General features: G+C 38.1%; 1 protein-coding gene across 3 annotated transcripts; it reads left to right on the top strand.

Moving 5' to 3' along the window:
- On the top strand, nt 1-27,247 carry tbc1d8b (TBC1 domain family member 8B). Of its 3 annotated transcripts, none has more exons than XM_015351461.2 (21): nt 1-248; nt 5,227-5,337; nt 6,812-6,930; nt 7,609-7,834; nt 8,032-8,272; nt 8,962-9,169; nt 9,924-10,091; nt 11,485-11,646; nt 13,094-13,244; nt 13,662-13,876; nt 14,009-14,126; nt 14,717-15,002; nt 15,298-15,430; nt 16,174-16,272; nt 16,530-16,598; nt 17,698-17,938; nt 18,393-18,458; nt 18,774-18,863; nt 19,243-19,296; nt 20,752-20,849; nt 21,991-27,247. In XM_015351461.2, the coding sequence occupies exons 1-21, from the start codon at nt 122-124 to the stop codon at nt 22,411-22,413; spliced, it is 3,405 nt and encodes a 1,134-aa protein (XP_015206947.2). In that variant the 5' UTR covers nt 1-121; the 3' UTR covers nt 22,414-27,247. The 3 variants fall into 3 exon arrangements, with proteins under 3 accessions (XP_015206947.2, XP_015206949.2, XP_015206948.1); XM_015351463.2 differs by having other exon boundaries at nt 21,953-22,038; XM_015351462.2 differs by lacking the exon at nt 18,774-18,863.
- Nucleotides 27,248-27,351: the final 104 nt, after the last annotated feature.

The raw sequence follows: 27,351 nt of genomic DNA, 5'->3' as shown, positions 1-27,351 counted from the left end.
TTTGGCAGGCTTGCTGCCTACGTGGGAAATGATTCAACTGCAAACAGAAACAATTATGGGGAGTAGGTGTTTCTGGCGATGAACCCCTTGTCGTGCGACTCTGAAACAACTGAGTTACAAAATGTGGCTAAAACCTGAAGAAGTGCTGTTGAAGAATGCCCTAAAGCTCTGGGTCACTGAGAAGTCAAATGATTATTTCATCTTGCAGAGAAGGCGAGGATATGGAGAGGGAGGAGGTGGCTTAACAGGTACAGAACTAGCATTGCACTGTAATTTACCGTAACAATAAGAATTTGCACCACTAACGCGTGTCAGCAACCTATTTTTTTTGTTTAAATATGGTTTATACAGCAGCTGCACGGTGTTATGTACTGCGGAACGTTTTTTTCCCTTAAATGTAACTTTACAATTTCATTAAGTGACCAAACTGCACGTTGCAGTCTCCTTAGGAGAAATATAATTTAATTATTATTTAATTGATCAATGTCGGTATGTTTTCATCGTTGCTGCTGTGCCCGTCCTTGCGTAGTGATGAACTTTTCATTCCTAGAGTTCATGTCCGCAAATCACCATTCTAGAGAAAGGACGAATACCGCATCACTCTTTCAATCCAGTATGCTGTTTTGGTGTCACGATCTCTGTGATTATGCAGAATATTATCGAAACAGAGACTGGCATGATAGGTCCCATTCTTTAGCGAATCCTTTGTCTTCTGCTGCTACAGCCCCAGATGTTGAGATGATAAAACAATCCGCACGCTGTCAGTGTCATAGACCCAGATGTGTTTACGGCTCCGAATTTCGAAGATGTTTTTTTTTTATATAGGTGTGTTTTTGGGTGGAGCCTTAAAAGTAGTGTAGTTCAAAATATTCTTCCTGTCAGACGGTATGCTAGAATACATAATACTGCAGCTATTAATGTCTTAAAAAAGATATGGACAGCAGTAATTTTCACTCAAGTAAAATGTAATACTTGTGCATGCCTCCTATTGCCACCTTTTGTGTTTTTTTTTGGTGATCAATTTTTATTATGTGCACAGCATGTGTGAAAAATTGCTTTTGCATGTTTCTTCGCTACAATAGACATCATTAACCTTGAAAACATTTCTTGTCCATACACTACGCATGGGGAGTGTATAGACATTAACATAATAGAGGACAGCTGCTTACTGAAGAAATTCTGTCACTGTACCTTGCATACTATATCATTGTTAGTGTGACCTCGCTGACATAACAGATTGGCCCCTCTTCAAGAAGTGACAAGGTCAGTAAAAGCCATTCACAAATCAGTACCAAGCACACTACCAGATAAATAATACTTCACTCTGGTGTAGTATATACATGGACAGAACACTGCTATGTTGTTTTATCTTTTTAATGAACATTATGAGATCAGTGGTTTATACCTAGTTGTGAATGTTCTTGATCTTGTATTGTACAGTATGGTTTGCTGATTACTAGTTGCTGTTGAGATTTGACAAGTCCAAAGTGTTTCTAAAATGGATTTTCATTTTTTAATGTAAGTAAATGAGGTGGGTAAGAAGAGACAGCTGTAGGCATTTCAGTTACTAAAGCTTAATCAGTGGGCTTACAGTCCTCCCCTTACTTTGATGAAGGCGACCACATTTAATGCCCTTAAATTTGCTTCAGATTTTAGATCCTTAAATTGTCAGTCTCTGAAGTTAATCAGCAGATGTGTAATTGCACAAACGCTGACCTTTGCTTCATTTGTTTCTATTGTTTTCTCTTGAGAATTTATTTTTGCTTTGAAAGATTTAAAAATTGCGTGGAAGGCAAATGAGCTTGACTCAATGGACAATGCAAAACACATCCAAGCAAACGTACAGTGGAGCTCTTTTTTTTTGTGGTGGTATCTGCGATGTGGCAGGTTGGCCTATTGGCTCACAGCTTTTGAATCCCGGGCCCAAGTCAAGACTTGAGTGCCTTATGTGTGGAGTTTGCATGTTCACCTCATGTTTTTTTCTGGGTGCTGTCCAGTCCACCTCCTAAAGACATGCTGTTAAGGTCAATTAAAGTATCTTAATTGCCTTTGTATATTTGTATGTACAGTATGTGTATCTGTGCCTTTTGATGGACTGCTGTTCCACTTTGTGTTCTACGATTCTGGAATAGGCTCTGGACTGCTGTGAATCTTACCTGCAAAAACCAGCTATATGCTAATGTTTGGAATAGGACAGAGTCTCTTTTGATATTTTTATGAAGTATAAATACAACAATACTCAGCCTGGCTATAAATGTGTGCGTTAGGTGATGAACAGTATTTTTGGATTGTGAAAACACACATATTTCAATCAATAACAATAAATCACCTTTAATATCGAGATTCATAATTAGGAAATTAAATGGAAAGAAGAACAATCCTGCTCATATCTATAGCTATTAAAAGCTTTGGGAAAATTAGAAGTCACTAATTGCCTGTGTTAAAATCTTCTTTCATGAGCAATAAAACCATCAGTAAGGAAGACAGAAGCTTCCTGTGGTTGTAAATGTCACTGCAGAAATAGAGAATTAATTAATTTCTGTAAAGAAATGTAAAGCAATTGACAGGTTTTGACTGCACAATATGTGTTATGAATTCCACTAGATGAAGTAATTATATAGAATAAAGTGTTAAAAAGAGCACTATTCCAAATAATGTGCTTCTATTTTTCAAAGACAAGTATTTTTAGAAATGATCAATGAAAGTGGATGTGTAATCTCACTTCAGCATACTGTATGTTGATGCTGTTGTTTGTGTTAATTATTGGATTGTGTTAAAGTACAGTATATCTCAAATGCTTGATTTATCCCATAGCATTTAAGGCTGGTGTCTGACATAAGTAATATAAATACATAAGGAAGAACGTACAGAAATGATTACAGGCAAAAGGCTCCTATTTATTTATTCTCAGAGTGTAAGAAAATAAACATTAAAGGGAAAACAAAGACAATGCTGTCTTTTCAGTGACATTTCAAAAAGTCTTCTCCTTAAAAAAATAAAAATAATGAATTAGAAACATTTGTGTGTGTAGTTTTTGTCTGCTTTTGGTTATTTTTGATTGTTAAAACAGTTTAAAAGGTGGCATTGAAGACCTTATTGCTTGCTGTTTGGATAAAAGCTGATGACTTAGTTACACAACTATTTTAAACAGCTTGGAATGAACTGTTATAAGTACTGTTTTGTGTGGATTTTAATTTGCAGACAACCATCTTGGCTGATTTTCACCAAATTAAAATGTTGACTTTGAGTACAATGAAAGGGGAGCTTTCAGAAAGGTCACTGATTCAGAGGCATATTGAACTGTCATTACAGCTTATTAGCAAGTAATGTCCTGAAGTGGGCTGTACGTTCAGTGAGGTATCCTTTTGAGCTAAGGAGTCTGGGATGAGCACTTTGCTGCCCACTCTCCAGTGAAGTGCCTCTTTTGAAAGCCATTCCATGTTCAAGGATCTGCACTGCAAACTTTGCATAGACACATTAAAGCTGCTCAATTTATCAAATAACCCATGAGAGACAGAAGATGCCTGTCAGAAGTTTTAAAAAAATAATAAATAATAACTAAATAATATATCGTCAATGTATACTGTTCTGCTAAAAAAAGGAGTAGAAGCCTGTGAATAGTTACTAAAGCCAAAAGTAGCTCTTTACAGTGTGTTATCACTGCATGCCATAGAGCAGTGGTTCCTAATTCTGGTCCTTGGGTCCCACACACCTAACAGTTTTCGTTCCATCCCACCTTTGTTATAAAATCGAACCCTTACCTTAATTTAGCAATCTAACTAACTACTCTAATTGAATTTGCATTTTGTTTCTAGTCACAGGTTTGCAGTTTTATTTCACTTACCAAATACAACGGTTAAAGTCCCAATATTTTTAAGCGCTGGGGGCAAACAGTTCGTTTTAATCTTATTAGTAAGTCAATGCAGGATTTGATTGCGTAACTGAAAGTGTGGCAGGGACAAAAACCAACAGGTATGGGGATCAGCAGGACCAGGATGGGCAACTACTGCTATAGGGCTTGACTACCTTATCGGATATGAATTTTTTTTTTTAAGTGTGGCAACTATTCTATGAGAAACCCAAAGCTACTGGAAAACTAATTTGGTGTATGTACAGTGCTTTGCAAAATTATTCATAGCCTTTCTTGGTGTCTCATTGTTGCAGTAAATGTTAGCAAAAACTATAGAGAAAAAAGTGAAATATGTTGATTTGCTTATTCAAACCTGTGAACTGTTTTTGGTGGAAGCACCTTTGGTAGCAAATATGACTCCACGTTTTTTGGGTAAGTTGCTCCCACTTTGCACACTGATACAGTATCTGCCCATTCAAGCTTAGGGATCATTTATGGACAGCAGTTTTCAAATCTTTAAGCAGATTCTTAATAAGAGTAAAGTCGGGACTTTGATTGGGCTACACAAGGAGTTCACTTTCTCGTTCATAAGCCACTCAAGAGTAGCTTTGGATCATCATGTTGAAAGGTGAATATTCACCCCAGTTTTAAGTCTTTAGCAGACTTGGATGGATTTTCCTCTAGACTTTTCCAGTCCTTTGCTCCTTCCATTTTTCCTTCAAGCCTAACAAGCTTTCCAGTCCCTTTCCTTCCCCTTAGGGAAGGACGAGGATGTTCCTTTTCCTGTTCACAGTTTTCCACCTTACCTGGTGGCTCATTTTGGAGGAACACCCCGGCCTAGGCAGTGTCTGTGTGCGACGATGCACCTTCCATTTCTTGAGACTGTGTTCACAGGGCTATTCAAAGACTTTGATGTTGTTTTGTACCCTTCTTCTTAGTGTGAATTTTCCTTAGTCTTGCTTATGCAAATACATTGACAGAACACATTTCTGAGTCTCATGTAGCTCTGTGTAAGGTGACCTCGAATTAATTTTCTAAATAAACTGCCGTTTCATGTTGCCTCAATACAACAAAATGTCCTGCCAATACTTGGATACAACTGTACCAAGCAGCAAAATAGCACGATGCAGGTTTGTTTCCTCTTTGACACTGCTGCTTCCAATACTTGTGACCTGTATATTAATAATCTCATATTGACAGGTTTAGAAGGGTGTGAAAAGAGGAAGCAGACCTGTATTTGTACATGGCAATGAGCTGCATTGTAACCTTGCATTGTAGCATTGTAACCTTGTAACCTTCTGTTGTCAGCAGTGCAGAGTAGTGTTACGTACTGCAGAGTAACCTTTTTTTCCCCTTCTCTGTGAACACTGACACAGGTCTCCTTGTGGGAACACTAGACACGGTCCTGGACTCCACAGCTAAAGTTGCACCATTCCGTATACTCCACCAGACGCCCGACTCCCAGGTTTACTGGTCAATAGCATGTGGTGAGAACAAACCCATCAGAACTTCATTTGTTTAAAACTAGAACAATGGTATTTCTGTGTAGGAATGCCCTTAAATCATGTTTAACGGAGTAAAATAGTTTCGTTTGTTAACATTACGGTAAGGTTTGAAGCCTTTAAAGTAAAATTAGACAGCTCAATATTAGGAAACCATTGCTTTACTTTGTATCCCAGCAGTAATACGCAGTGGTACGCAGCATGGTTATGAAACTCGGCATCTGTTTTGTCTTTTGATGTGAATAAATTATTGTGATGAGCACAAAGAATGGAATATTTATATGTAGTTATTGTATTTTTATTGTACTGTGCAGTGAAAGCAGAGAAACAGATGGGATAAAATAGTTAATATGGACAGGTAAAATGTCTCCAGATGAAAGATGAGGCTCTGCAATAAGTGTCTGCAAAAACAACTTGCATTGTACATAAAGTAACATGTAATTTCCTATTTAATTCATTTTGAATATACAAGAGGTCAGCCTGTATTCATAAGCTATTCCACATTGATCATATTATTTTATGTTAAACATATGCTAAGTATGAACAGTTACTTGTAATAAAGTACACGTATTACCATGGCAACTACAAGGCCTTATTTTAAATAGTTCAGGTGGGTAGCTGTGTCAGCATGTATAGGCTGCAAAGGAACAAGTAATAGGTTTATTCCATGCTGAAAAGAGAAGAAAGAAAACAATGTTTCGGCTGTGAAGCCTTCTTCGGGTGTGGCATATGGCTCCACACCCAAAACGTTGTGTTTCTTCTCTTTTCAGCATGGAATAAACCTATTACTTGTTCCTTATTTTATATAGCTTTCCATCTGAACGAGGTTTGCTGTACTTTTGTCATTCTTTTTTTCCTAATTTTCTATACTACAGTGTTAAAACTATGAGGGTGCTATTTTGTAAGCTGGCCATGTTATGTTTTTGGAAAATGAGTATAGAAATCTGAGCTATTGATCCACTGCCATGACTTACTGCATTTGGTAAGGAACTCATTTACCCGGAGGCAGAAGTTTCATCACTGCTTTTCTGATAGCCCCTTTGCCCCAGTAAATACACTGGTTCTTTGACAAATGGAATTGCTGTGCTGTGTCAGCTTTTCAAAATCTCCTTGTCTTTGGCCCCTGTTCTAAAGTAAATAGCATGCTCCTGAGGGTACCTCAAGGCAGTGATGTAAATTATTGCTTCAAAAGCTGTCTCAGGCATCTCATGCTACTGTAATAACCTCAGGGGAAACCATAAGGTCAACTAGTGGTATTAACCTAAAAGTGCTCTTTAACCTACTTGTTTTTATTACTCTTAACATTGCACTGAATCATTTTAAATAATCCTAAAGCAAGGTGATCATTTCAAAGAGGGCACACAATTCAACATCTTTCTTTTGTTTGTGTTAGAGTGTGTAGAAAATAAACCGATTCAAAAGGATTTCACATGAAATTCTAACCTTCTCCTTCACTCAGGTGCCACCAGAGAGGAGATTGTCAAACACTGGAAGTGGCTGGAGCAGAATGTCATGAGGACGCTCTCGGTCTTTGATTCCAGCGAAGACATCACCAGCTTCGTCCAGGGAAAAATAAGAGTGGGTTTCTTTTTTGATTTAAGTATTTTAGATCTCAGTTGTAGATAAAATAGTAGATACTATTTTACACGAATAGAGCTTCTTTAGCTGAACTGAATCTTTTGACTTTTTTATTTTTATTTTCTTATTAAAATACGTTGCTTAATAATGAGTAGGTTAAATCTCTTCAAAGTATTTTTACTTGAATTTTTAATAAGGACCTCTTTATGCAGACTCTTTACAACATATCCTCATATGTCTGCTAAATTGTTAAAATAGTGTGTATGTATATGGTAATTGACTACACTGTGTGTAAACTCTGTGATGGATGGGCGGACGAACCAACGGATGGGCAGAGGGACGGATAATGGGAGAACCAATAGGCTGATAGATGATGGGCAGACCAATGGATGGGTGGAGGAACGGTTGATGGACGGACCTACTGGTGAATCGATGGGCAGAGGGACGGGTGATGGGCGGACCGATGGGTGATGGGTGGGCCAATGGGTGAATCGATGGAGAGACCGATATGCAGAGGGATGTGTGATTGGCTAGATTGGAAGATCAATGGTTACATAGATAGATGATTGAATGGATGAGCATTTGGTCTGCTATCCATCTTATTAGATGTGCAGTGTGCGCAAGGCTTCAGTCTGGTATGTTGTTTTTTTTTAAAAGGGACTTCTGTTCATTTCACAGGGCTTGATAGCAGAGGAAGGAAAAAGCTCTCTTGTGAAAGAAGAAGATCCTGAGAAGTTCCGGGAGGCTCTGCTGCGTTTCGAGAAGTGGTTTGGCCTGCCGGAAAAAGAGAAGCTTGTTACCTATTATTCCTGCAGCTACTGGAGGGGGAGGGTGCCCTGTCAGGGCTGGCTCTATCTCAGCACCAACTTCCTCAGTTTCTACTCCTTTCTGCTTGGATCTGAGGGTGAGCAGAGAATGCAGTTCTACTTCACATTTCTTCAAGTGATCCTTTTCTTTAGTTGTATTTTCTTTAAATCTCACAAAATACACTTTTTATTGGGGTTATGATTGGTATCCAGATATGGTTTCTGTCTTATTAATTAGTAGGTGGCAATAATGTAGAATAGAGGAAAAACGTTAATAACATGTTTTCTTTGGCAGTGAAGTTCATTATTTCATGGGATGAAATATGGAAACTGGAGAAGACCTCCAATGTGATCCTGACTGAGAGTATTCATGTGTTTGCACGGGGGGAAGACCATTACTTCTCTATGTTCCTGCACCTCAATGAGACCTTCCTGCTGATGGAGCAGCTGGCCGATTATGCCATCAAGAGACTGTTTGACAAGGAAACCTTCGAAGGAGATCCTGCTCTTAGTGACCCTCTTCAGGTCACAAAGAGGTACAGAAATCATGGCATTGACTTGTATGTGAAGGAATGTCAGTTCAGTCAGTGAATAGGCCTTTTCTTGTATATACCTGAAACCCAGCTCTGCATACTGCCTCAGTGTTTTTTCTTGAAATGTAAGAAAGGGATGTTTTTCAGATTTAAATAATAATACTGCCTTATAGTGTTGAGAGTACTGAGAGAAATAAAATTAAACATTTGTATTTATTCATATGCTCCTGTTCGGAGCTTTATGCAAAGGCTTTTGAGTAGGGGACTGCGTCACGTGCATAAGCTGCAAAGTTACAGGTAAAGGTTCATTCCATGCTAAAAAGTAAAGAAAAGAAACACAACGTTTTGGCTATGGAGCCTTATTCAGGTGTCAAAGTTCAGGTTCCTTTGAGATTTGAATTCGGATCACTGGATTCAGAGCCAAGAGTGCTAACCATTACACCACAGAACCAACATGGGACCATGACACCTGAAGAAGGCTCCACAGTCAAAAAGATGTGTTTATGTTCTTTTCTTTCCTTTCAGGATGGAATGAACCTTTACCTGTTCCCCCGTAAAGTCATAGCACAATACTACGTATTTGGGGATTTACAGATCTTAGCTTTCTGTTTGCTACTCTGCTCACATGAGGTATTCTTGGTGACCAGCTTCATTTCTTCGTTTACATTCCCCCTTCACCCTCTTTCCCCCAGAGGTTTGGAGACGCGGGCCCGGAACGAGCAGTTCAGGGCTTTTTTCCGGCTGCCGCGAGAGGAGAACCTGCTGGAGGTCCACGAGAGCTTCCTGTGGGTTCCCTTTAGCCACTTCAACACCCTGGGCAAGATCTGCGTCTCCGAGAACTATCTCTGCTTTGCAAGCCAGGACGGCAGCCAGTGCTACGTCATCATCCCCGTGCGAGAGGTAAGAAGCTGTTTTTTCGATGCCCTCCTGGACAGCACAAGATATCTGGACTTTTTTTGTGCCTTTCTGACCATGATTTTATGGATATTTCCTTTGATTCAAAATACTCAGAGGTGCTGACAAAGCCAATTCAGAGAGCTTCTAAATGAACAGTGAATCGCCAACCAGACAACAGAAGTGGAAATGGTGTGAAATTGCTTTTAAAACTGAGAACAAGAGGCGCCTCTTTTCCCAAAGGCTTGTGGGAGTATGGAACAAGTTTCTCAGTCATGTGGTTTAAGGCAAACATTCTTTGGTCTGCTTTAGGAAATAGCTAGATGAGATCAATAAGCAACTAATGACCAAACGGGCCTGATCTTCTCATTATTTTTTTAGCCCATGTAATGGCATTTTACACTGTTTTCTACAGCATAGGTTAGTCCATGTCCCAAGTTAAAGAACTGTAATTCTGTAAAGGTTGGAGATTGATATATGAATGGAATACTGTACATATTAAGTGATAGAAATGAATGGTTACATATTTCTTTTTAAAAAAAATAAAATTTTGACATTTAAATCTTTGTTAGTATGCTGTTATGGTTTTCACATCCTTTGCTTTTTCCATAATGAGACCTTATCGGCTTGAGGTAAAAACTAGTGGAAATCTTCCCAAATACTGTCTGCCATGACTGTGATGAGACCAGAACTGTACGAAGCACATTTTCATGGGATTGGAAGGGATCTTTCCTGGTTTTAATGAGATACATCCTGGCAGGTTGTTGGAGTGGAGAAGTCGGACAGTGCGAACAAAGCATTGACTGTGTGTGTCAGGGGGAAAAGAGCTGTCCGCTTCTCAGAGGTCAGGGATTTTGAGCGCCTTGCCTATATAATCCGGATGAGGTGTGGGACAGCAGCCAGCCCCCAGCACAGCGGCACAAGAGAGGTATTGATCCGCTCGCTCATCCTTGCTTTCAGACAGGCCTGCCACTTGTACAGTATGATTACCAGTTGGATGCCCTTTTGAGGGCTTTCAGTCCTAAATCTGCACATATAGTACCTTCTACAGTCATGATTTCTCCTTTACAAAGAAAGGAAAAGTCAGGCTGCAAGGGTGAGTGCCAAGAAAAATCCGAACATCCTTTTGCTTTCACTGTAGTTCAAAGATGATGAATTGTGTCTGGATTGACACTGATTCAACACAAAATCCATTTTAGGATCCCAACATACAAATCTTCTCACTGTATCATATATAATTACATTGCTTAACAACCAATGTCTGATGGCTTGTGTAGCTCAGCCAGCCTGTGCAGGCAGCAGCACTGTTAGGCTGTCTGAGTCACGCGATGATTAGCTGCTCTTCCTCCTAGTCCACAATTATTTGAACAGTTGCTTTGCCAAATTAGTAGTTTTTCCTTTTTCAAGCCAAACTCAAATGGCTAAGTTGTAATGGCATTTTAAAGGTTTTTCCCATCATCTAGAAACATACTGTTTTTACTGAAGCAGTGAGTCGATGCATATTAACTTCCTTTAGCAACAGGTGCATGAGGGAATTAAGGCTGTCAAAGAAAGAGGAGACCCTGGTCCATCTCTTCATTAGTCATTAAATTCATGTGGATTTTGGCTTTGAGTTGGACTTGCATGCTTAAAAGTGTGCCAACATGACGATCCTTCTCCAACACTGAGATCTGAGAGTGGCAGCCATGCACAGTGAATCCTCTAAAGCTGGTAGATAAATCTTGTATTTAAAAAACGAAAGGAATATTTAATCATTTAATCATCCCCTGTGAATTGTATGTCTTGTAAATAGAAATATCGCCATTTAATTGTTAAACTAATGGCAGTGCTTTGGTCTGTGTTTTGTGGTTCTTAGAACATGATTATCTTCTGTTATTTTGCACTTGCAACACACCTTGAAATGCTCGCCACTAGTTAAGTGCATCATTAAAAATAGTGTTGTCACTGAGAGATCATGTAACAGTATATTAAAATCCGGAACAGAGGGTGCCTGTTAAAACTAATCTTGTATCTTGAGCTGAAATTAATTAATTTTAATGCCTTTTAACAAAAAGATAAACCATCCGTTCTGTCTCGGTAGAGATTTGGGATATCTTTTATTGCTCCAGTGCTAATCTTTCTTAAAAATACAGATAATGTTAAGTGACAATGTGGATAATGTTAAGAATTTCAATCATTTGAGATCAATTTTCATCCACCCACATACTCTCATGTCATATTCATCTACTGTCAAGATCTGTGTGAGAACATATCACTTATATTCCCTGATGGTGGAAAGGGATTTTGCCCAAAGGCTGAATGGAGCACCTTTCATACCTCAGCAGATCACTGAGGCCTGTCAGAGTCTCATTGAGCATTTTGAGGACAATCCTGAGGAGGTAGCTCTGATGGTGGGACAGAAAGGCACAAGCAAGACCGTTAGCACGGAGGCCCTGATGACGGTCTTCCATCCGCAAGATGCAGAAAACCTGGATCCCAAAATGGTATGTTAAAATAGGCTGATGGACCTGAAAGATCTATCCAAGTGTGATACACGGTAGATTTACTGAGTAGAGTTCAATTCCTCGTTCTTGGGGAAAACAGCGATGGTTTTCTGTAATTACCCTGCATGCATTTCCCTGTAGCTTTCACCTTATGTTCTGTGACAGCTGGAGCAAGATTGTGCATGAGGCTTATCATTTTTTTATGCACAATACATGTTGGCTTATGAAAATCACAACTTATTTTATCTAAGATGCAAAGGGTGCACACACAGCCTTGTGCTCAAATAAATTACTCTATGCCAGGTTATTTCAATGCCATATTAATGCACCCAAAGTCTTTTGAATTTACTTCCATGAAATAATGCAGCAGAAAATGCCAGCTCTTTTTGTCTTGTGTCAGCTGTATTGTTCAGTTAGCAATGTTTTGCTCAGAAAGACCGGGCCTCCTGGATTGCTTAAGTATTTTCAGATGACTGTGGCACCAAATTAATTTAACTGTCCCATAATCATATTACTTTCAAATCAGAGTGAGATGAGGACTTCCCTCTCAATTCTGCCTAGTGCATTCTATTTATTCTGTGTTATTGATTTTGAAATGATCTTGCTTTATAGTCCCTACGACCTTTTTATACCCTTTAGTTTCCAGGAACAAACATGAGAAGACATCGATTCAAACCACTGAAAGACAAACCTAATCCAGTTACATTCATCAGCTACAGCATTGTAGTGATTTGTTATACCTGCAGTATTTTACAAATATTGAGAACTTCGTTTTGGTGATAAAATGACTGTTTCCAAATTAATTGAAAATTATTTGAAAAATGAAGACATTTTGGTGAGTTGTATGTTATAAAATGTAAGGAGGTGGATTTTATAGCAGTTAAGGATTTTCCATAAGAAATATCTCTGGTCAACGTTTTGCCTGTGGGTTACATGTACATAATAAGACCTCAGGGACCAGTGACACAAAAATAAGTCATATTTGTAGGTACTCCTATATTATATTAGTAACAGAAAGCAATCAACTTAAAAACTATCATTTCTTAATAATAAAGGAAAAGGTTAATCCCTTAGAAATTTGAAGTTATTTTACCTTACTGACTAGAACAAACAATATAAAGTGAAAGCACTGCATTATGCTTGGGTACACAATACACAAAACATGCTGGAGACGTGAAGGTAAATTGTATTATTTCATTGTCCCTTGTGTGACAACTACAGGTGCAATGCATGAGGAAGATAGCAGTGTTGGGAAAGTGCTCAGTAGTACCCTCTAGTGCTCCAGGTTGTATTTACAAGAAGAACTGAAGTTCAGCTGCCCAGTGGAGCTAAACAAAGACATAATAAATACTGTTTTTTTTTTTCTTGTCAGAATTTGCAAAATGTACTGACAGGTACTTTACGCTACTGATGTGTCTTGCTGCATCCTTCATTGATGTGTTAACAGCTTAAAGAGAAGATGAAGGAGCAGTCGTGGAACATTCACTTTGCAGAGTATGGTCGGGGAATGAGCATGTTCCGCACGAAGAAGACCCGTGACCTCATTGTCCGTGGTGTTCCCGAAGCCTTACGAGGAGAGCTGTGGCTGCTATTTTCAGGTGCTCATTCTGGCTGAACAGATAAATCCTTCTAGAAACTAGCTGAATGACTGCCAGCAGCCATTGTGTTCCAGTATATGCATCTTCAAAGCCAGTATATGATCATAACAGCAAGTAGTTTACTCTCACTGGCACTGGGAGTTTATAAAACTGATACCTGTTCTATGGTCTTGGCTACCTAATGGAAAGTAAAAATAGACTTCTGGGGTTTATTTAAAATCTGACTTTGTGAAATGAAAGATGTTTCCAACCATGCAGGTTTCCTTTTTCATCTAAAAGCCCAAGGGCTTTTAAACAATTTTCCTTACAGTAGGTCTGAAGGAAATTCTGCATTCGTTAATGTAGTCAAATTAAGTGTAAAATGTAGTGAAAATTAAAATAGGATTCTTCAGTCAGAGATTTCTTCATATCTCCCAGGTGCTGTCAATGATATGGCCACTCACCCTGGTTACTACACTGAGCTGGTAGAGAAGTCTATGGGCACGTGCACCTTGGCCACCGATGAGATCGAGAGGGACCTGCACCGCTCTCTCCCTGAGCACCCCGCCTTTCAGAGCGACACGGGGATCTCCGCCCTGCGCAGGGTGCTCACGGCCTACGCCTACAGGAACCCCAAAATTGGATACTGTCAGGTAACCCCACCCCGTTCCACAACTGCTCCAAATTGAAGACTGGAGGTTTGCATTTTCTAAAGCTATGTCATGAAACGGCATTTTGTCAGGAGATGTTTCTTGTTCATTCGTTTTTGTCTTTGATTCGTGAAGGCGATGAACATTCTCACATCAGTCCTGCTCCTGTATGCAAAAGAAGAGGAGGCCTTTTGGCTGCTGGTGGCAGTATGTGAGAGGATGCTGCCAGACTATTTCAACCGGAGAATCATCGGTAAGTGGGCAGTTTCATTCCAGGGCTGTAAAGGTAAACTTACCAGGTATTGCATCGGTTTATCTCCTTACTGCACTGTTCTTTTTTTCCAGTTTTAGAATTGGTTGTAATCTTTAGCCAGTGTGCTTTGTAACTTTTTCTGTTGTGTGCTTGTGCACACATGCTTGGCTTACACTTGTTTTGCAGATAGAAGATCCTTTTTATGTGCCTATAGAATAAACTGCTTAGCAAATCGAACCAGATTCCTAATAATTTGTGCACCACACTAGGGAATTGCAAAAATGTGTCTAAATAACTTGCAAAAAACCTACAGGTAGGCAGTACAGCTTTTACGATCTTAACTCCAAGGTTTTTTTTTAATCGTAAATGGCTTGGAAAGAGAGAAGAAAAGTATCTTTTTATCTCGTATTTCATTGCTATTTTGATTCCAAGGAGATGATTTAAAGAAGCCTCATCCCTCCATTGGAGCCAAAGTAGACAGACTTTACTGTTACTATGTGTGTCTGGCACTGCTAAGAAGTTCTTCCTGTTGAGCTGATTGGTGTGCTGTGCTGTCAGTCACACGGTTCCACAAATGTGTGCGCCTGCAGGAGCCTTAGTGGATCAGGCTGTGTTTGAGGAGTTGATCAGGGAGCGCCTGTCCCAGCTGACTGAACACATGACAGACATGACCTTCTTCTCGTCTGTGTCGCTGTCCTGGTTCCTGACTCTGTTCATCAGCGTGCTACCCATCGAGAGCGCCGTGAATGTAGTGGACTGCTTCTTCTACGATGGCATCAAGGCCATCTTGCAGCTGGGGCTGGCTGTGCTGGACTACAACATGGACCGGCTGCTCACCTGCCGTGATGATGCTGAGGCTGTCACTGTTCTCAACAAGTAAGGCACTTTTGGCTCCTTGATACTGCTTCCCTTCTCTGGACTTTTTGATAGTACTTGTTTTGTCAGCTCTGCTGTTACGCCAAATCAGTAAGGTGATTTTAGAAGGCAAGTGTACTTTTGACATTGTAGAAGATGAATCACAGTAGGTGTATACATAATGGTTAATGTTACATCATAGCATTATGTACTGTAGAGTAAAATGCCACACTACATAACTGTCATTTTATCTGCTACAATATATTTTCGACTCACTGCTTTTATTTTCGTATCTCTAATAAAATCTCATTTTCAGGTTCTTTGACAATGTTGCCAACAAGGACAGCCCTTTGCCAGCTACTGTGCTGCAACAGGCTCCTGTAGGGAGCGATGGGAATAAGTCTCATCCCAGAGTGGATATCACTGACCTTATCAAAGACTCCTATGAGGTACTATACCCTTTTGATCAATTGGATTGTTTTCTGTAAAGGCTGACCTGGCTGTTTGGAAAGAGAACGGAGGCTAGCATTAAGTCCAGATGTTCCTAAAGATTTATAACAGAGTTTTAAAACTAAAATAAAAGCATGTAAACCTCATTGCAAAATAGCTCTAGCTTATTTTTATTGTACAATATAAGCTTTATATTAATCTTCATTTTATTCTGAATGTTGTAGTTTCGTAGTCTTGTGTTTCAGTATTCATTCAAATTCACCTTTGTAGAGCCAAACGTGGTCGTCATTGTTACACACTTCCATCAGGATACTACTTCCATGTATCTTTTTTTAATCTTTGTGGATGAGGGTCTTCAGATACCAAACCAGACTTTTTTGTGTCATATTCTTCATAGCCAGACTATCAAAAAAATATGTGTTAACAAGATGATTGGCTTGGGCAGGTTGGAGGAGTCTTCCTGCACTTCCTCATTCTCCTCTGTGTGCAGGATTTATAGTCACAAGCCGGGCCTGGAGTGGTGATTCCAAAACAGATGGATAGAATGGAAAATAATTGGTGATTCTAAATTGATGGCACAAATCATTAAGGTAGTGCTAAAGCTGTCCATTGAATGAAATTTATAGTTCAAAACTATCAACAGTGTGTTAAAATGGAGCAGTCTGAATTAAACTGTGTACTTTTCTGAATAAGTATAAGTAATTTAATGCTGAATGCTTACAAAGAACACTGTAATCCTTAGAAATATGGTGGCATTCGATCTGAGGAAGTGGAGAGCATGAGGAGAAGAAACAAACTGTATGTGATCCAGACTTTAGAAGACACAACAAAACAAAATGTTGTAAGTAATATATGCTCCTGTTACCATTAAAATTCTTGAAATTTAAGAGCTATTTGGGAACAGTAGAATATTTAAACATCTGAACAGGAATTCCAGATGTTTTCGCTTATATTCTGTCAGCTTGTAATAGCTTGCTGTTTCATATTGTTCATAAAAATGATGAACGTTTTGTGTAGAGTTGGTTTGTCTGTGCCCTCTGATGATTGAATACACTGTTTCCAAAAGCTTCTGAAAATATAATGTAACTTATTTTTCAGTTAAGAGTTGTGTCTCAGGAGGTGAAGTTTAGTTCAACTGAACTGGAAGACCTTTACAATCTTTTCAAGGTATGAATGAAAGCCTTTCATGTCTTATACTTGTAATGGCATTGTTATCTAGCCAGTTAATGAGAAATTTAAAATGATTGATGCCAGCAGAGTTTTGTAACAAGACAGGTAGATGGCGGTGGTTTACCCTAACCATAATGCAAAATTTGACATGATGAATGAGAACTAAAAACCTGAAAATCAGTAAGACTATTCAGTAAGGCTTTTAAATATTTTCTTATCAAAACTGAGTATCAGCTGGTTCACTGTGTTTATTTTAATGGCTTTCCTTGGAGCTGTCCATGTGCTGGAATGCTCAGCATTAAAATTTTGGACAACAGACAAGTGATTTGGCTTAGCCAGTTCCACAATGCTGGGTGAAAAACATCTGACTCTACAGATTAACATGTTATTTATCAGTTACTACACAAAAAAAAAACACAAACTTTCAGTTCCTGTTCTTTCAAATTTTTCAGGTAACTCTTGGTTGTCCAACTTTTCAAATAGGATGTATGTACAAGCAAAGGCTTCTGTGATGTCAAACGTTTAGGGAATTTCATGCGTGTCTGTTTTCAAGTAGATCTTTGTAACAAGGATGTCACTGCGGTTTGTAAGATGGAGCTACAGTTTCAGCTTTAGCCTCTTTTGATGAAAATTAGAATCCATCCTTTTCAGGAATGATACACAGTGAAATTACAGGAAGTTCTGAAGAGCTTACTTCATTCTCTATGTAAAGCTCCTGGTGGATACTATTTTGTATGATCAGTTGCCAATACACTTAACTTTCCATCACCTTGCCTTACTTTTGCCCTGTATTACACTATGTGTATAGTATATTGAGCATAACACAATGATGTCAATGAAAGAATGACCACTTTCTCTCAATATCCATGAGGATTAATATGATGTGTGATTGTGGAAGTTCTGGTTAAGGATTGTTTGTACAAAAGACTTCATCTATGTATTGAAACAGGAATACTTCAAAAAAGTAAAAGCGGTCCATGGTATTTGGCCAATTTCTTGATGTCCATGCAGTTGGTCAAATTTCATAGAGCCTTAAATCTGATTGTGCTTGTGGTTTTAGCATGTGGTCTGTTTCATGGGTCTCGGCTTTATACAGAGGCAGCATTTCCTGAGTTGTTACTGGACGATGAACAGCCCCATCCTCCTGCACCATGACCCCAGCCTGCCATATCTCGAGCAGTACCAGCTGAGTCACCACCAGTTCCGTGCCCTCTTCCTCCTTCTGAGTCCCTGGGCCCATTGTGCCAACCTGGATGCCCTTACTCTCTGGACGTTCCGCCTCCTAGATGAAAATCAAGATGGCCTTATCAACTTCAAAGAATTCTGCTGTGCCCTGGGTAACAGGAGTCCATTGACCTACATTCTTGAGTTCTCTAAACATAAGAAGGGCTGAATGGCACCCTGTTGTTTGTAACCATGTTCGTATCTGGCCCGTTTGGTACTTAGTAGTTAATTGATCTGAGGCTTTCATTCAGCGGTTTCTACTTGAGGCCTCTGGTTTGTGTTTGACTCTTTATTCTAAAGAAATCTGCTATAAGAAATATTACTGGATATCATAACAAAAACATGTACAGTACTGCTATCAAGATAAAGTTCCAGAACAATTTTTTGGGTTGCAGTGGCTAATAGACTTTGAGTAGCTTCAAGGCCACTGACAAACAAAAATCTGCTATAAAGTAATGTGGGGACGTTGAGATGTGTGGGTGGTCTAAATTAGTGAACTACAGATACACCATCACTATAGTAACAATAGCATCAGCACCCCTTTGTATGTTTATTTTGTGTTTACAGATGTTACATACAGCGGAACATTTACGGAAAAACTGAAATTCCTTTTCAAGATACATTTACCACCAGGTAAATCTGTCACTCCAAAAATCAGGATAATAAAAGTCAAGTTATCATTAAATGGTAGTTTCAGTATTGGTACTTTACTGTTTCTGCTCAGTCGAATTACTGTCTGTATCTATCGCAAACTGTCTCAACCTTTAGGCTATTTTATAGTTTTTTTAACACTACAAATAATCCAACTTGTTTTTTTACCATTCACTGCTACAGCAGGACATTCCCTTGTGTCCTTAATAGCTACTGACTTGTAATCTTCCGCCTTTCTCTCTACTTACAGTATCTTGCCTTTCTAACATCTTTCTTTCACTGCTGTATGTCTTTCAGCATTTACAGAGATAGAAACAGAGAGTCCTGTGTTCTCAAAAGGCAACAGCTTTTCTAAAGAAGATCTGTCACACTTGAGTCGCCTGAATGGTCAGCTTTGTTTCTCTCTTTTCTCACCTCTGCTGCTTTTATCCACTTCACTGTCTGAGAGAGAGCTTCATTTTCTTTTCCTTCATTTGCTGTGCGTTGCTTTTACATCAGTCTTCAGAATCTAGGTGCCATCTTTTGAGCAAGAGTCAGATCTCTGACAAGGCAGTTATAGTTCTTAACCAAAAGCCTGTCAAAGTTCCAGAAAACCTGACATTTGAGCAACAAATGAGAGGGTGGTGACCAACTGCAAGCTAGCATTTCTTCTCAAAAGTTCTGGTGCCTAATTTTTCATAGCAGCAATATGAAAGACTCAGTATATAGGGATGAAGTCTGATGTTTTTCTGCTTTGTCTTGTGACACAGTTATTTATCCATTTCAGTGTCTTTACCAGATGCTTCTGAAGATGGAGTCATCAGGAAAAGCCCAGAAAGAGGTAATCTTCTTACAGAAAACGTTCTCTCTGATAGTTGTTGCAGCAGGGAACACTCGGTCTTAACATTAAAATACACAGTCCCTTTTCAGTTTAAGTTGAACATCTCATAGTTTCAATAACTAGAAAAATAATAAAGCTGACATTTTTCCTCTCACAGATATAAATAAATCCATGCTCAGGACATAAATGGCTTGAAAGCCTGCTGAAGTTAATTTTCATTGAGAAAGTATTTGGCCTGAGGTCTTTTGTGGCCCAGCTGTTCCTTGTGAGAATGCCCTGGACTGAGCTGTTTTCATTGATAATCAATCAAGCTTAAATAGGCTTTGAGAGTGTTTTTATTACACAGATTCCTTGTGGTTATTCATGTGTCAGCTACCATGGCTATAATATTTTATTTCTATAAAAAAAGGAATACTTCTAATACACGGATACAGTCAGTTTTTATGTACTGCTGTTCATGAAATGTAGTGTTGCTGCAAAGCAGTGGAAGTGTCTAGAAATAATACATGAAACAGGAGGCAAATGAGCTGAGCTTTTCAAATTAAAGTCAAAGGAAATGTCAGTACAGGGAAGAAGCTGGTCAGGTAGGAATATCACTATCAGACATCTCCGATACTGCCTTTCAGATAGTTTTTTTTCCTCCAGTGCTGGCCCTATGTTAAATGTTATTACGGCATTAAAGAAATTTCACATTTTGTAGACCAGTTTGGGAGTAGGCGTGCTTTTTCTTTGTTGAGGTTAGTGTTCAGATACTCATGAATGAGAGTGATCCATTTGAACATGTTTACATTTACTTCAGTGTACCTCTAATTCCTGTTACTGAAGGAAGTTTCGAAAATGATTTGCTTAATAAATGATTAATCTTACTGTGAGTGCACTGTACTCACGGCTAGAGTACATTTGCAGAATCTGAATTTTATTCAGATTTATTAAGTGCTACTGTGGATTAAATTTTATCACAGTCATCTTGTTTTAATCAAACAAGTTAACAGATGTCAGAATTAACTGCACTTCCCATATTGCAAGATGTCTGGGGTGCAGGGAATTAGAGAAACATTGTGGTGAAAGTAACACCAAACTAAACTGTGACAAAGTCAGCTGTGCACAGTGACAATTCTGAATTGGATGAAGTAATTCAAACAGGTGATTAAATGAGTACTTGATGGTAAGAACTAGAGATTTTCAGCTTTTTCTGGCCCAAGGAACCCTTTTAAAGAAATATTTCCCCGTGTAAGGACACTCTGTTTAAAAATAGTTTTTTAATTAATTATAGATAAATCAATTTTTAATTATTATAAATAGATTTTTATGAATGATCAAAATTTAAAAACATAATTAGAGGTGAACACATCCACAATAAGCATCTACAATGTAAGCAAATGAATTTACACATCATGAGACTTGGGATTGAAAATCCTTGATCTAAACTAATCACTTCTGTTGGTTTTTTTTCAGGGAAAGGTAAAGTCGATCTTCAGGCTTACCTTAAACAATGGCAGGATGAGCTCCTCAAAAAAGAAGAAAGCATTAAGGATTTGCCAAGAATAAACCAGGTAAGGAAACTTATGCTACTTGCGCTTATGTCAACCCAATGGAAAGACCTTGATTTAATTAATAAAAGTACAGAGTGTGGTTTTTGGTGAAAAATGTCCACATTTATGGTCATGACATTGTTATAACTCATGCAATGTGCAGTAAATAATGTGCACATCCATGTGGCCAAAATTTCTATTTTATATATAGCAGAAAACAACAATAGTCCAATTAGTGAGTCATTACATCACCAGTTCATGTATGTTACATTTACACTGTAAAATCACAAAATCCCTAAATAAAGATTTGGAATCCCTTTCTAAATAGGGATTTCAGTCCCAGCTTTAATGTTCTTACTGTAACCTGTAGGTGTATGCATAAGTATGTATAACAGCATCTGTAAATACAGATGCTATCTCTAAGTGATTGCTGTTTTGAATTTGCTTCTATACAAAACTGGATTTTGCATTCACACGATCTTTTCCCAGAAGACCTTTATTTACATTTTCAGAGCTAAAAACAATTTTACCCCCCTCTGTTTAACTGCAAGGCCTAAAGCAGCATGTTGTTGCACATAAGTGTTTCTAAATTTCTGGTGTGCCTGGAGCCTGAGTGGGCAAGAGTCTGCGGCAGTCTGTGACGGTATATTCTGAGCCACACCTCAGGGTATATGTGCAGATTGAGGAGGCTCCACTGGCAATGTGCATGTGCTACAATGGCAAAGAGCTACCATACAGGTGTTTTGAAATCAGTAATTGGTATACAATGAATTAACACAGGATTTGGAAAGGTGGGATATTGCATGTTTTAATGTCAGTCTACTTCCTACAGTATGTTGCCTTTAAATATACTTTTCTTTTCTCTTTATGTTTCTAAAAAGTAGTAGACTTTATGTTACATTTCAAGTTATACCACTTATCCTGAAATGAACTTCTATTGTTAAGATTTCAGGATAATGAAGATGTCAATTAATCTGCTTATCTTTTCAATTACGGGTGCAATGAGGTGGCTGTGAGTTCCACTGTAATGAAACCCAGCAAGCGCAGTGCTCGCATGGACCCGGTTATTTGAAGGCCTGCTGGTATCCACAATGAATCCTTTCACCCAGTGTTTTTAAATTAAGGAATGAATCCCAATGCTACCTCGCTCTATGTCCTGAAGGCCCAGTTCATCCAGTTCTCCAAGACGATGTACAACCTTTTCCATGGGGACCCAGAGGAGGAGTCCCTGTACCGGGCAATCGCTCGAGTCACAAGCCTCTTACTGAAGATGGAGGAAGTCGGAAGAAGGCTGCAAGGGTCTGGCACTCTTACCCAGGCTGCCCCAGTGCAGTCGGACACCGTGCAGCCAGAGAGCAAGGCCCTGCCGCCATCTGAGAGCTCCCCAGGCAGCCCCAGCATGCCAAGCACAGCAGAGGGTGGGTTACAGCCAGAAGAGATGGAGTGGTCTTTCTCCTTCGAGCAGATCCTTCCTTCCCTTCTCAATGAGCCTGTGATCGTCCGTTTCTTCGAAAAACCCGCAGGCATCCAGGCAAAACTGGAGCACGCCAAGACTGCTCAGCTCCGAGCTCAAAACAAGAAGTGAAGGATCCTTTTTCCAATCCTTCATTAAAGCCATAAATGATTTCTTACTTATTTGTGTTAAAGGGATGCACCTTATGTACCCTTTTATTAAACACACCAAGAATCCTATCCTTTTTCGGAAAGGTTTTGGCAACAAAGGTAATAAAAGCCTTTATTTTTCAGGACACCTCAGATACTTGCTTTCCAGTTGTGAATAGCAGGCAGGTGACTTGTTTTAAAACACCTGCTAACTAGATTGACAACGTACTGTACTAGTTGCTGTGTTGGCAGCACCAGTTTTTTTAAAGGAAATTCAAGTATTTGGGGATAAAGTTGGTTAAAGTAGAAGGAGCATTTCTCCTTGCAAGTATCAGACCATTTAAGGTACTGTCTGTTGTGAGTTTTAAGTTGACTGGAAATGGTTTGGAATGTGTTAAGCCACCATTGCTGTTGGTTTTTTTAGTTGTCCCAAAACTAAAGCAAAGGGAAATAGACAGTAAACTGGCTGGCTGAAACTTGGTTCATAGATAAGGTGTCGTCCGCTGTCAAGGTGCCATACACTGAGCTAATAAATTTCAACATCAAAAAAGGCATAAAGATAATTTTTTCTTATACTTTAATGATTTGTTAATACACAAAACACCTGTTTGGAAACAGCAGTACCCAAAGGTTTCCTTAGTACGGATGATTATTGAGTATTGAAATACACAAACCCCACTGGTTTTGAGCAGATTTTACTGTTTTTAAAGAACCAGTTTTAACCAAATTAAAAACAATAACCTCTTACAACTGGTCGAGTCTGAACAAGCTGTTGGCATTCTCCCTTCAGGGAAATGAAATGAAACCGTGGGTCTGAAAATTCATGGGTCACCTTCAAAAAACTATAAAAGTCCTATCTGAATTATCAAGATCAAGATCTGGGCACTTTCCTTTATCAGCATCAGGAAAAAATATCAGTTTGAAAGCAGTAGTTCAAATGTTGAGAGTTTTAAAGCATGTTAATACCTACATTAATCAGCTGTGATCTGTGCTTTGTACGTTTAACACTGAAAGGTATTTGGAAAGCGGGAAATGCAGAGGATCTTTTGAAAAGCTTTTATTAAATGCTTTTTGGACAAAGTATGTAAAGTTGGCCACTTCTTTATGCATGCTCTTTAGGAACATATTTTCCTGATTTTTTAATGTAAACATTATTGAAAGGTGTATTTAATAGCGATGTAAAGTTTCTTGTTAAAATCACCCTAAGAATCTTTTAGGTCATCTTAAAAGTTCTAATTTGATAACACGTTTTGCTCGATTGTGCATGTAATTTCTCGTTGCTGATAAGCTAGCCAGATATTCGTTTGCAGCATTGTTAGAAGACTTAATAAAAAAAAAGAATTCAGGCAGGTTTTGAGGGTCAGCAAAATGCAGAGGGTTGTGGTGTTGCTATGCCTCTGTTGAAATTAAATTTAACAAGAGATTTTTTTCTTTCGGTTTGAACGTTTCTTAATTTTGTTGATAATGGAATGAATTAGGAAAAAAAATTGGAGAAACGGGTGTTTAGTGTGTGTTAAGTGAACTTTAAGTTAAGAGTTTCAGTTTTTAATAAGGGTGCTGTAACTGTTCGGCTGTTAACAGATTTAATTGTGGAAGGTACAATGTTGTGTCTTTAATTCAGTACTATGCCTTCAGATGGCAAGAGCTGATCTCTTACTTTAGATGAAGGGAACAATAATGTGTTCTAAAGTATGTTTAATTCAAAATACTGTAGCAAACAAAGGTGCATGTTTCTTTTGCTGTTTAAAACAAGTTGGATTCATGTACAGATAACATTCCTGTAGTATATTAGGTTTGGTGAGTCTTGAAAATTATTAACTATATTATTTAATAGATTTTATAATTTAATATTTCTTTATAAAAAAGAATGCATTGGTTAATGGATTTTAAAACAAATACAGTCTTTTAAACAGGCATTAACAGTTGGAGTGTTTAGGACGTGGTAGATAAGACCTTGAAATAAAGTCTGTTTCATTCAACAGTATGTTCTGAAGTACTGTACGTACCAGTATTAAAAACTTCAGAACAAATATCATGCTAGATGCAAAAGTACTACTTGATATATCAACTGTATTGCAATTTGCAGTTTGCCTTTAATCAATATGCAACTTTGTTATGCTAATTAAATGAGTTGTCTGATGATATCCATCATTAATATTCACACAACAAAAAACAGAAGGGTATAACTAAAACTACAGAAACCACTTTCACTGTGTCAATGCGAGCGTTTTCTGAAATTGTATTTTAACGTATTCCAGCTTTACAGACAATACTACATACCTCTATAAGTGTCCCAGTAAGAGTGCTCACTTTCAAGTAGTACATATACTTTTATATTTATTGTATATTAGTCTCATAAAGAGAAGAAAATATAATTTAAAAATGTTAGTTGAACAATGTTTGATACTTTAAAAAGTTGTACCCTCATACAGAACTAGACAGCTGGTTTCTAAGACTATTTTCGCAATGTCTGTGTGAACCATACTGCCAAATAATACATTATATGTAGAAAGTCTACATCTACTAAATTGTGTTGAATAGGAAGACTTTAATACCTTCTGTGTAGTCAGGAGGAAAAATGTGTTAAATTTAACAAATGAACCACTTATAAGAAAGTTTGACTAGCATGTAGAATTAGGAGTGTCACATTTTTGCACTTATAGTTCAGTGCTTTAGATAGGGAGAACATCTGCAGTCTAATACAAAAGAAATATAAGGTATTTATCAGAAAAATGGCTATACAAATAGAGAACTCTTTTGTTTTTACTTTATAATTCTTATATTCTTTAGTATGAAAATGTAGTAAATCAAGTGTATGTCATAAAAATAAACATTTTGATCCCATTAAATATGGCATTTTCCAAGATTTGCTCCAGGTTTTGTAAAGTAAAATGCAGAAACATATGTGGTTAAGTATGAAGACAGCCGTACAGAAACAAGATGGAGTATCCCCTTATTTCTGAGACCTGGTGCTTCCACAGAAAACACCCAGACATCATTTTTTTTATGTCTTCCTCATCAATGTAGTTACGTATTTCCTCTGCTGAAGCTATTGGGGTCTCGTTGTCTTTTATCTTTATCTTTCAGTTTTCTGAAGCACACCACAACTGTACAGTTTTCTGGCTAATAGCAAAAACATGAAAGGAACTGTAATATACAGTACACCTGTATAGATTGATTTTATGATATTGTAGCTTTAGAAATGTTGCTCCTAATTGTGGTAATGTATTTATAGGAGCACAGAAACTAGAAAAACTTAAATAATATATTTTCCTTATCTTCAGATGTCTTAATAGGAAAAAAGATGGCCTACTTATATCACTAGTGAAACATCATTTAACATGAATTAGGAAATATTTATGAGAGCATATATAATTTGTTTATATTGAGAACAGTAGGATGTACAAATTGAATGAGTATTATATGCAGTAATTTAAAATGGAAATATGAAGCAAACTAGTCTAGACTTAACTTAGATTAATCTATTTTTTTAATTTTTGAAACTTGAGGCCTGTAGACAAAGTAAGATCTTCAGCGAGTTTAAGTAATTTCATAGTGAAACACTAAACCTGGCAGCAACTTAATTGTAGAACAATTTCTAGAATCTTTTTGACAGATCAATGGTAGTCCTGGAGCTATTGTATGATTAAACTTGTGAAGGGTGATGTTTTATCGGTGCATGAAAGAGCTGTGTAATTATGAAACAAAAGCTATCATCCAAACTAATAAGCAGTGTCAGTGGTTATAATTTGCAAAAAAACAAGTCGCATAATCCTGACTTTGAAATAGATGCTTTTTTTTAAAAAATAAAGCAGTGTTTGAAACTAAGATTTTTTAGGCATTTTAAATGAACAATTGTAAAGCTGGAAGGAGACTGTTACTGTACCTTCAGTTTCTTTAAATCGGCTGTTACCTATTTGGGTGTTGAAGAATTTGAATTCCAGTGATTTGCATCTCAAACTGCTGTGTCCTTATGTGTGCATTTTTTAAACTAGGACCACTCTCAAGGATGTTTCCACAATAAAAGATAAAGGAAGAACGGTTATAAAAAAAAAACTATAATCTTTGCTGTTAAAAGGAAATTAAAATGTGTTTTGCAGCAAAATGTTGACGTCTGAACATTTCAAATGTGGTAACTTTGAACAGAATGTGGACAAAATGAAACTTTTCACACAAGTCAACCGAATTAACATAGCATTGCTGCCCTGCAGTGCTGGGGCTCTGGGTTCGGTTCCTGGTGTGATATCTGCATGGAGTTTGTATGTTCTCCTCGTGTTTGTATGTGTGTCCTCCAGCTGTTCCAGTTTCCTCCATAGACATGCTGGTGGGTCAACTGGCTTCTGAGGAAAAGTGTCCCTGGGGGTGGGTGCGTGCGTGCGTGCGTGCGTGCGTGCTTGTGTCTGTTTCTGTGTATGCCCTGCAGTGGACTGGCATCCCATCTATGTTGTATGCTGCCTTGTGTCCGTTGTTTGTTGAGATAGGCTTCAGCTTCCCCGTGACCCTGAATTGGAAAAAATGGTTAGAAAATGGATGCATGGATTATTTATGCGAAAGATTTATCCAGTTTTCCCCTAGATAACACCCTATAGTTTAAGGTTTATCATACTGTTTGTTGTGCAATCAATAATTAGAACACTTTTGGGGTTTGTTTTTCTTCTAGTATTCTGAAGCATTTATGCATATTGTAATGAATTTACTCTAGTATGTTTTAGTGCCCAGAAACACTTTATATCATGTTTTTTTTTTTTCAGATTGATATATATGTAAAATGGATCCAGTAGTGAAAATGGACAAATAAACTGCCACTTTTCTTTAAAGATATTCCTCTGGGGTGTAAATTTATTTAGTGCCAGTTGTCTTTTTGTATATATATAGTATACTGTATGTGCCAGGTAAATCAATTAATAATCACACAACATGT

This window comes from Lepisosteus oculatus, chromosome 8 (genome assembly GCF_040954835.1).
Source record: "Lepisosteus oculatus isolate fLepOcu1 chromosome 8, fLepOcu1.hap2, whole genome shotgun sequence".
NCBI classification, from domain to species: Eukaryota; Metazoa; Chordata; class Actinopteri; order Semionotiformes; family Lepisosteidae; genus Lepisosteus; species Lepisosteus oculatus.
The sequence above is the reverse complement of the archived record's forward strand: the minus strand, read 5'-3'. Positions and strand labels throughout refer to the sequence as shown.